Source organism: Mangifera indica, chromosome 9, assembly GCF_011075055.1.
Source record: "Mangifera indica cultivar Alphonso chromosome 9, CATAS_Mindica_2.1, whole genome shotgun sequence".
Taxonomy (NCBI): Eukaryota; Viridiplantae; Streptophyta; class Magnoliopsida; order Sapindales; family Anacardiaceae; genus Mangifera; species Mangifera indica.
Window position 1 is genome coordinate 9736861 of NC_058145.1, and position 11490 is coordinate 9748350.

At 35.9% G+C, this 11490-nt stretch overlaps 1 protein-coding gene across 4 annotated transcripts; it reads left to right on the plus strand.

Annotated features, from left to right (window-relative positions):
* Nucleotides 1-5071: 5071 nt before the first annotated feature.
* On the plus strand, nucleotides 5072-10281 carry LOC123225817 (proline-rich protein 36). Of its 4 annotated transcripts, XR_006504203.1 has the most exons (9): nucleotides 5072-5459; nucleotides 6622-6747; nucleotides 6850-6889; nucleotides 6972-7054; nucleotides 7711-7788; nucleotides 7926-7979; nucleotides 8152-8283; nucleotides 8429-10072; nucleotides 10171-10281. XR_006504203.1 is itself a non-coding variant. In XM_044650090.1 (8 exons), the coding sequence occupies exons 1-8, from the start codon at nucleotides 5190-5192 to the stop codon at nucleotides 10001-10003; spliced, it is 2358 nt and encodes a 785-aa protein (XP_044506025.1). In that variant the 5' UTR covers nucleotides 5072-5189; the 3' UTR covers nucleotides 10004-10281. The 4 variants fall into 4 exon arrangements, 3 of the variants coding, with proteins under 3 accessions (XP_044506025.1, XP_044506027.1, XP_044506026.1); XM_044650090.1 differs by having other exon boundaries at nucleotides 8429-10281; XM_044650092.1 differs by having other exon boundaries at nucleotides 5322-5459; nucleotides 6576-6747; nucleotides 8429-10281.
* The last annotated feature ends 1209 nt before the right edge of the window (nucleotides 10282-11490 follow it).

Consider the following 11490-nt stretch of genomic DNA (forward strand, 5'->3'; position numbering starts at 1 on the left):
CTTAATTTTCGGATATTAAATTAATTACTTAAAAATGATATACCCAAAGCAAAAATTCCCAATTTTGAAGGGCTAAAGTGAAAATACCCAAAAGTCAAACTATTTAAGTGAAAATATCCAACTATTTTTAGAAAATACCAAAAATACCCTTCATGCCTTCTACATAAACCCTCACCCTTCATATCTTTTTCACACCGTTCAGATTTTTAGCTTTGCTTAATAACTGATGTTGTGGATTCAATCGACAAGAAAAAAGTTTGTGTTTATGAGTTCAATTTGAAGAAAATCAGTTTGTGAAATCGACGTATTTATAAAAATTTGAACCCAAAACTTAATTTATCCATTAATTCAAGTTCATGTGTTTTAAATGCTTACATAAAATTGTGCCATAAAATGAATGATAGAAAAATATAAGGGATATTTCACTATTAAACAATGTATGAGGGTGTTATTGGATATTATACCATGCACGGTGGAGGGATAAGTTATAATGTGGGATTAAATGAAATTGGCCAATATATATGGAGTACATGGAAATTTTTTTTGAATTTGAGGGATGAATTGATAGTTGCCCAAGTTAAGTGTTATGCATGAAATAAGGTAAATTGATATTGATATTTAATGATGTAGGGGTAATGTAACATTGTGCACTTTGGGGGTAGATTAATAATAAAATTTGTATCAAATTAATCATAATATATTATATTATAATTTCAAGTAGATATTCTACCACGAAACTCTAAATCTCTTAAACTAGGTAAATCATATAGAATTTCTAAAACAATAATCTGCTGGGGAAGACTTTAAAAATTTTCGTAATGATGTATTTTATATTGTTGAAGAGTGAGTTTGTAAAGACAAATAAATGATTCCAGATTGGAGTGATTTTGATAAGAATGAGGTAGTTGATATTTCTCTTGATGAGTCGGACTTTGAGGAGATATCATTTGTTAATTATGATAAAAGTAGTCTTCAACTTGCAAATCCTCTTCAAGGTGATGGCAATTATGTTGGATCATTTGTCAATAATGTCTCCATTGATATATTTAAGTGGCTATCAAATTTTCCTCAGCAATCTTCAACATCAACATCAATATCAAGTAGTCCAAGATTGATAGGAGAAGGGAATTCTATAAAAATTGGTGACATATTTATTAATAGGCCAAAGGACTATTTCCCACCCAAGTTTTAATCCAATCTCAAAACTATATTCACAGTAGATGAAAAACTCAAACATCCACATATGAGCTAATTGTCGTCAAAATTTTTAATTAGAGCTAGGTATAAAATCGTCATTTTATCTCTAAACCCTAAAACCTTGAAATTTATATCATTTTCTCCCTTAGACTTTAAAAACTAATACTTCACCCACTACAAAAAAAGGGCTTTAACAAGGGGAACAAATTTTCTATTCCCGTCGTTGATACTTTTAACGACAGAAACTATAATCATAGTTGATGATGAGATTTTTTTCGTCATTAAAACTTTTTAATGACAAAAAATATACTTTTAACAACTATTTTCTTATCGTTAAAGTCATAAATTTCTTTGATTTTAATGAGTATAAATAATTGATCGCTAAAATTATGAAAAAAGTACTTATAATGACAACATATTATCCCATCGTTATTGTTTCTCTCGCTAAAACCAGTATTTTTTGTAGTGACCCTAATTTCAAAGTTTGAAAAGTTTAGGTTTCACTCTTAGAGTTTGTTTTTCTTCTCTGGCCATTATTATTCTAGCCGACAATTGACGCTTTCCACCCATCTTCGACATCCAACCATGAAAGACAACTACCCACCACCACGAAGGACGACAAAACACTATCTTCTAGAAGATGCAACGATGAAGGATGACACTTCGTCATGTCATCTAGACACAACAACAAAGGATGACACTTCGTTGTCCTTTGTCATCATGTTTAGATGACATAATGAAACATCGTCCTTCATTGCTTCTTCTTGATTTGGATGATGTATCATCATCCAAATTTGGACAATGAAGGGTCATCTTTCTTTGGAGAAGATTGTCACTTATTTTTTATCGATAATCAGATTTCTTAAGCCATCGAAGATGAAACCTATAAATGGGAAAAAATCAATATTTCAAAGTTTAATCATAGGGGAAATTGTTAGTTTTATAAACTAAGGGGAGAAAATGATATAAATTTTTAATTTTTTAGGATTTAGGTTAAATGACGATTTTAACCCTATCTCAAACTAAAAATTTTTATAACGATTAACCCATGAGTGGGTGTTTGAGTTTTTCATTTGTTGTAAGTGTGCTTTTGAGATTAGACTAAAACTTGAGTGGGAAATTGTTTTTTGGCCTTATTAATAAAAAACAATTGAAAGATGCAATGACTCAATTTGCGTTGGAGAATGGATTCCCATACTAATCTTGGCTGAGGAAGGAGATGTCATAACATGGCCTACAAGCTAAGACTTGTCATCGTCATCATGAAAAGGCTATAACAAGATATACGAGTCAGTCTAATGGGATAAATAAAATTTAAATAACATATAAATACAAATGTTTACATAGACAATAATATCTGAGCGCATACTGGTCAACGTGTCCTTTAGATGACTCATCCTATCCTTTAGATGAGTTATCTTGTCATCTAGACTATCTTTCATACGAGACATCTTACCTAAAATAAGATTGTCCTATCAAACCAATGCAACATCAAAAGGGAACAAAATGGGTGACTTATGTGATATGTTCTCGGTTATAGGGTGTTGAATGTAAGGATGAGTAATGGGCTTGGTGGCAGGAGACTAAACGTCAAAGACAGATAATAGGCTCAGTTGTAAGGGGGTTGAATGTTAGGATGAGTAGTTGGCTAAACGTCGACAAATGGCATAATCAGAGAAGCAACATCACAAGAAGTAGATGTCTTCTAACAAGGAGGAAGATTGCAGACTCGACATTCTTATGTAGACAATAATGTCAACATACCATTGTGTGACCTCCTTATTTTTTGAAGGAACAAGCAGGAAATTTACATTATTTTGCTCATTAAAATATATTAATAAACATTTTTTTGGAAGTTAATTACTAGAATAATTAATCCATCAATTAAGAATTATTAATAACATCATCAGTGAATATAATTCTCATATAACTCTATCTTGGGATTTCTCTCGTTTGCCATTTGAACATGCATGAAAATGCCACAAGATCAACCAAATCCACCTAATCATGCAATGTGTTGAGTGTCTCGTATACCAAAAACTGCAATATCGACATCAATGTTTAAATTTCATCAATTACCAAGATACTGAATATATATATATATATTGCAATCAAAAAAATTATTTATAATGATACACTTACTTGGAAAGCTAGTGGATATCACATGATACTGTAACTTTTCATATCTTTCTGCTTACTAATGCATATCCTTTCAATGGACTAACACATAAATCGGTATGTCATCTCCTATACCTGTATACCCCATGGGTAAGAATTAAATTCGTCAAAGTGATAAACTAATTGGAGAAACTCTTGAGATACCATTTTTTGTTAGTTGTTCCTCGGTAACACCATATGAAGACAATACAATAGAGCCAATTTAACGACATCGGTATTGTTATCCCCTTATGACCTCATTGAAAATACTTGCTCTACATCTTTGTATCTCACTGTTTAACTTCCTCGAAAATAGGTGTCTCGAATCCTATGTTTAACACCCTGTGGAAGATATATCTCCATATCAGTGAATTGATTGAAATGAAGGTTGGTTATAAAGAGCAAACTCGAATGGGTTGAACTTTACGTCAACCCTATTAACCCGAAACCATAATTGATTTCTCGTATTACCCCTTAACACTTGTCTTAATATGAAGGAGTGTACCAACACTCCATTAAATCTCGTGTCTTGGATATGCAAAAAATTGCCAAAACACGTCATCTCAAACAACTTTAATTGTTTCTTTGTTAATATGGATTTGTTCATGGACATAGGATTACATTGTAATATGGGGCAAAAATTTTGAAATATACATGTCAAAAAACCTTAATATGTTATTTTTATATGCAAAACAACTGCGTTTGTTAAAAAATTGCAATTGTATTGAAAATTTTTTTCTAACCCCTAAAATATTTAAAATATATCAATTTCCACAATAATTAGAAAAAATGGACTTGAAATTCAAAAACTACACTTTAAAAAACCATAGAATGGGAAAAATTAGAAAAAAAGACATGAAATTCGAAAACTATATATCAAAAAACCTAGGATGAATAAAATATCAATTTGCGCTCTTAATGAAAAATATAAAAAAAACTTCAGAAGCCACATCATAAGATCCCCAGAGACCCACAAGTTTGAAAAATGACTCTCCCCCCTGTACCCACAAAGTGCACTATTTGAAAAGTTGCATTTTCCTCCTCGTCTTCAGCCTCACAATTGGTTAGCTAACTTCACAGGATCGCAAGGTGAGTTGCCAACACGTGAGGCTAGATTTCTCAATTGAAATTGCATTTTTCAACTCCAATTTTAACAATAATCAAATCGACAACTATTTTAACATAAAACCCCTAAAAAAATTCATCCAAACACATGCAAGAATCAATCCATTTAGTCATTTGTACAATCTGAAACCCTAACCTCAAAACCAACTAAATCTTCTTCAAATCGTATAAATTTTAATATCAAAATAAATAAAACGTGAAAATGAACAACAAACTAATCTCTTTTGCTCTTTTTTGGCAAAAAAATCAGACAAATTGTCAGAACAAAGTTCTTTAGAAATCTCGACTTTACCTCTAGAGAGTGTCTTAGTGTAAACAGTGAATTTGTGGATTCTTATAATGAATTTGCAATAAATTTTGGTTGGGAGGGTCTGATTCTGTTTTGTTTATGTAAGGGGCATTTTAGTCCATTCACATTATATGGGTATTTTAACTTTGTATGGATAAAATTGGACTTTTCTTTTTAGCTTTGGATAATTAATTTAATTTCCCCCTAATTTTTAAATATATATAAGGAAATTACAAAGGCCCAATAGTTGTGGCCCAATCTACACCACATTTTATAATTTTCCTTCATTCGATTTGGTTCGCTCTTTTTCAACAAAAACGCTAAGCTTTCTCCACGAGGTGAAACGGCACAGTTTCAGTTCATCACCGACTCTTTCAATTCAAAAGCCCTAGCATTTCTGCTTCGCTCATCCACTCTCACCATGTCTTCTACTGCAACAGCCCAATCCTCCGCTCCGGTGAAGGTTTCGAAGTTCGCCGCGGCGTCGAAGGCCGGCTTCGTGATTCCGAAGAACAAGTTGTCCGGTTCGCTGGTTCCGGTCCTTAAGGGTGCAAAAAAACCGGGAAGCAATGATGTCGATAGTGCGGTCACTGAAGAAAAAAGTGTAAACAAGGCTCCGAGGAAGACCAAATGGGGACCCGATCTAACGGAGGATACGGGCGTTAGAAGGGGAAGATTGTTGGCTTATCAGGTATTTTAAGGCTTTTATTGAAAATGGTTTGGACAAAATTGGTTTTTTGGAAGAATGTTACGTTACCGGGATGTGAATCGCGGTATTGCTACTGAAATTTTTTGTTTTTCTGAACTCATGATTTTGGTAATGATGGTTGCATAATTTTTAGAAATAAAAGTAGTAATGGGATATGATTTTGTAGGAATAGGCATGTTACTAGGCGGGTAATGTTATAGGAAAATAATACGCAATTTACCTGGAGTTAGTCCCGGTAACATGACCGGAAGTAGTGAATATTTGGTTGCTCATGATGTCAGTAAGGATGAAGTTGTATTTGTGAAGATGAAGTTAGTATTGGAGATGCGATTTTCTAGGGATATTTTACCAAGAGGTGATCTGCTTTGAATTGCCTGGCTGGTAAAGTTCGCCGTTGTTTTAGTCATAAAAGTTACTATTTTCATTGATCCTATAATGTTGAAATGTTAGTGCTTGTAGTTTTTTCTTTTAAAAAATTTGGTGAAGTACCTGGAAGTGCTTCTTGGAAATGTACCCTTGAACTGAAAGGTTAGATTAGAATGCAAAGTAGTGTCAAGCACGACCCAAGATTCTATACGTATCTTTTCATATATTTGTGGTTTTGAACATGGGATAATAAAGTTTGGTAGCAATTATGGTGGTAGTTGAGATTCAAAAATGTTTTTGTCAATATTTTTGATGTTCTTGTCAACTTGTAACATATAGAAAGGGGCTTGTTTTGTGTTTTGAGGAATGCTGTTAGATTTCACTTTTATCTTCAGAACTTTTAAAAGCATCCTGAGACTGAAGTTGTTTTTTATCGGGATTGATACTCTTTGACTTCCTTCAATTATTGGTGTTTAATTTAAATCAAAATTATGTATTTTTGTTCTTATGCAACACTTTTATTTTAAATTTTGGTCTGTGAAATGTCAATTTTATAGGATTTTCTTTTCCATTAGAGTTAAGTATAGTGAAAATGTGGTGGGTTGGAGGCATTAAGAGCCCCAGTCTGTGGGAGGAATTTGTATATTGCTCAGCTGGTGGCAATTAAAGATTTCCCCTTTCCCATTGGGTGCTAAAATGTCAGTGTCTTCCATGTGAATGGCTCACATGGAGGCTTCCCGTTCCAGGTGCCTCTAAGTGATATTACTGCCTTGAGCAGACTCGGGTTGATCAAATTGCGCAGCAGATGAGATTGGGAATTCCAGAAGTTAAGGACAATCAAGATTCACAATTAGCTGATCAGCATGATGATCAGAGGTCTTTGAATCCTCAAATTGATAGTGAGGTACGATTATAGCTGATATTGCATTCCACTTTATTGTGTTCATTGTTTTCATTTTACATATTATCTGGTTTTCTGAACTTGCAATAATATTTGTCAATGTAGAAGTTAAAACTTTTGGAGATTGAGAAGCGGGAAGTTATTGGTATGCTTAACAACTTTTCTCAAATCAAACTTTTGTTTTCCCTTTTCTGTATGAGTTCATTATCTTTTGCTTTATTTTCCAGGTGAGATACTGAAATTGAACCCAAGCTACAAGACCCCACCAGATTATAAACCTTTGCTGAAAGAGGCAATAGTTCCCATCCCTGTAAGTCCAATGTGTATATTGACCTTCATTCTGTGCTTGACAAAATCATTTTTTTATATTAATTTCACTGTTGAAAGAATGAAATGCACGTTTGCTAACTGAAAATTTCCTGAGTATGAAGTGGAATACATCTGAAAAAGCAATTATTCTGTCTTTAGCATGTGGTTAAGGTATAGTTTTATTAAGTTGAGCTGAGTTTTATGGAAAAGAAAAAAAACTAAAAAGAAGAAAATTTGTGTTCTAGTTTGTCTATTTACCATTTAACTAAAACTATACGCTCGTGGAAAGAATGAGAGTCATATGCCATAAACAAGATGTTAGAATAAACCTTCTTTTAGCACACCAAACCTGGGATCCTGTTTTAGTTGAAGGACTAGAATCTAAATAGGTTTTTATGTTCTTATCAGACATTAGTTATTCATAATGTACATATATGTAATGTTTTTGTTTATTATGCATGGTTGCTTTGTTTGGAAGGTTCGCCTGAAATTTTTCATCCTTGTTTTGTTTTATCATACAGAACCTGATAATGTATAATTACGTATACTAGCAGCAAGATTATAAGAGTTGTGTAATAATGTAGTGTGTGTGGGGTGAATATTAAAAAGTGATAGAGCAATGGTTTTTGATGGAACTCTTAATTTATGCCAAATCAGGTAAAAGACTACCGAGGATACAATTTTCTTGGTCTAATATTTGGACCTGCAAGTGATACTCAGAAGCGGTTGGAAAAGGTAAATAGTTTTGCTTGTACTACTATGTGCCCTTGTACTGGTGAGTTAGCAGATCAAAGATACTGCTGATATGGTCAGATTAGGAATTTCAGTGTTAGTTTTTTCCCCTGAATCGTTTATTTTTCTTTTCAAATTAGGAAACCGAAACAATAATACAAGTTTGTGGCACCAAACCAGATACAGGAGAGAAGGTAATTTACTCATCTGTTAAGAGGATATCACTAGCGAAATACACTCTTGACTCTTGATCATTTTATTTCCTAATTCTCGTAGTGATATATAAATTTATTGTGTCTAAACAAAATTGAGCTTGAAACATGGAACTGTCTTGTCTTTCTTTGTTCTTGACCTTGTTTATTCCAGGTTGAAATATCTCCATCTGATGAGAATGTACAGAGTACATTTGAAGAGTTGTACATTAATATCTCAGCTGACACATATGAGAAAGTTGATGCAGCGGCAGACCTTATTGAATTGCTAGTCAATTCAGTATCAGTAAGTGCATTCCTTTGGCGAAGAAAGCTATTTACCTATGGTCGTTTACTTAGATTTCATAGCTCGCTCCCATGTCTTGGTTATGTTGCTGCTGTGATTGTTCTACAGTCATCTTTTAATGAATATTATTATTTCCTCTGTGTAGGAAAATTTAGCTGCTATTTCCACATCTACTTTGGTTTCGGGGGAAAATTCAAATACTCTTAGTCAAGGCCAGGATGAAGCTAACCCATTTTTGATCCATGGTGCTGCTGTAAATCAGGGAGTAGCGCCAGTGGTTGGACCCATGCAAACTCCTGTTCAAGTTCAGTTTCAATACCAAAACCCGTGGTTTACTTCAGGTCCACCTCAGACTCCGATACATCCTCTGAATTCTTCAGCACCTGTTCCCACCAATCCTGTGAACACGGTTTCACCATTTGGGCCTCGACCAGCTGGATTCACTTCAACTTTTCCAAACTCACAAATTGTCCCTCAAAATTCACTGCCACCTATGCAAGTTCCTCATCCATATATGCCACAGATCCATTCTTTGGGTCATACTGGTTCATCAGGTAATTTTGCAATGCCATCTCCACAAACTTCCTCAGCTCAACTGCAAGGAGGACCTTTAATCCCTTCATTGCCCCAAGCTGTGTCAAGTATTCCACCTAGACCACTACCTGACCGGCCATTGACCCCTCCAGGGAACCCTTCTGGATGGCCAGGAGCATCTTTAGGTTCAAGCAACATGGGACAATTGGCTCCAGTAATGGTTCCTCCCCAGGGTCCTCGTCCTGGAGTTTCACAACCAGGTGTTGCATCCAATGCTCTTCCAAATATGTCAGTGGGCAGTATGGTTTCTCCTTTTCCATCTGGGCCATCCAGCACAGCCCTAAATCGTCATGTAGGACCTGTTTTTCCTTCTGGTCCTCCGCCACGAGTGGGACCTTCTCCAGCATTTCCTGCTTCTGCTCCTATGCAATCTTCACCATTTGTGCCAATGGCAGCTTCATCAGGTCCATCCATAATACCACCTAACTTTTCTCCTGTCAATCCACCCACTGGAACACCTTCAAGACCTCAACTCCCAGGTTCTGGTGATTTTACTTTTCAACCTCACCGGCAACAAAATCTAGCCCCTTTAACAGTACCCAGGCCAAGCAGTCAGCCTGCGGTGATGAATACTCCACCCCATAGACCAATGGGGCTACTGCCAAGCCCTCAGGCTCCATCTTTTCGACTGACTGGTCCTATTGCCACTGCTCAAACTGTCATGCAAGGTTTTCCTCGGCCACAGGTTGGCGACCAGGTAGGTCAACCTCAAGCTCCTATGTTTGCAAACCCAAATGCAGCATTTGCAAATGTAAGTCATGTTGCTCCTACAACTCTAGTTTCTCAAATGATACCGAGGAACTTTGGTGTGGGTCCACAAGTGCCCAATCTAGCTGGTCCTTTCCTTCCTAGGCCAGGAAATTCTTTGCAGCTTCAGCATAATTATCCAGCACCAGCAAACCGACATGAAAACCACAGAGGTCTAATTCAGCAGTTTGGAAACAGTCGCCCCTTCACATCTGATAAGCTGGCACCAAGTCGTCAAGGACCACAGATATATGATCCATTTTCACCCACTTCTAGCTCTATTCCACCTCAACAGCAGGGAGCTAATCCAACAATGACCAGAAAACAGGAGAATGATCCGGAGTATGAAGATCTGATGGCTTCAGTTGGAGTGAAATGATTATGGTATTGCTTTGGCTAAAATGAATTGGTTGATAGAACAAATGAGAAACTAAACGAAATTTTACAGGTATGTTTCTGAAGTTGTAGTTTCTGAAAGTAGAATTAAATTAAAGCATATTTCATCTGTGATCACTGATTCTCAAATAGTTTCCTGCTTCTTTTTAGGTTTGCTTATGCTGATTATTCAATGTGAAAACGGTTGTAACAGTAGGCAAACAAAATTATTATCAATCTTGTATCTCAAGCAATAAAGCAGTTGATTTGTTAATATTAAAATGGTGAAGAGATGAACAAAGTAGAATCCTCCGATAAGCAGTTGGAGGCACAATTCTTATCCTTTTCAGTCATCCTTGGTTAGCTGTTGAAAGGTAATAAGGATAAGAATTCATGCACAAGCAGATATCACACAGCTTGGACTTCCTTGGCTCCACTTGCTGGAACGTTTTAGAATTTGCTAGAACTTTGGCTGTTGCATGCCTTGACCCGTTATCCCCTGCTGGGCTGGTAAAACAAAGGCTTGACACCCCCACATTGTCGCTGCACATATGCTGGAGCCTAGTAGGTTGGGCTCGCATTCACATTGTTGTGTGCCTGTCGGTTGCGCTGTGACCAACCCTTGTTGTGGTCGCACCTCTCAGCCCGTGACAAAGCACATTGTGCCAAACTTTGCATAACTTTTATCTCATGTCATGTTCCGATTGATGCAATACCAAACTTTCACCATGCAATTCTCTCGTTTCTCCCCCAATTGCCCCTCCATTTGGTGTCAAATTTCTAGACACGTTTAGACATGACTAAAATGTGCAATTTGATTTTCATTATCTAACTTGGAAAGATGGCATATGTTATGATATAATCAGATCTGATCAGATCATTTCATTTAGGAGCTCCTGATGTTTTCCCATGGTAAGGGAAACAATGGCCACTCCATGAAGGCAGTTGTAGACTTTCTTCTCTCATATTAAGACTATTTTGGGAGAAACTATATCCTTGAGATGATGCGAAGAAAGCCCAATCATATCGTGGTCTATGTACATTACGATTTATTTTATGTTTTACTCTTGGAAATGGTAGATGGTTGAGTGAGACAGCAGAACCAGTTGAGCAAATGCCCTCTAGCCAGCCTGCTATTAATCATGCAATGAAAGAATAGTAACCCCAAACAGAAAATTCGAACCAAAACTTGTAGCTGTGGTTGAGCAAACATATATCAACTTGTGAGTTTTTAAATCAATGATGTTGTGTTCATTCCATTCCATCATTATTTTTCTCAATCTTTGGGCTTTTGCCGAATCAAGCATTCTGAAACGTATCACACCCACATCAAATAGCCAAGGATATGATACCCCAGTAAGAATGAAACTGACTTGTTGAAGCAAGGGAACAACGTAAGATCTCTTGTTTTAGGAGCTCCAAACTCCCCGGACCACTTAATAGCAGCCTTTAAGAGTGATAAGCAGCCCTTTTACACTTGTTTTTGCGGTC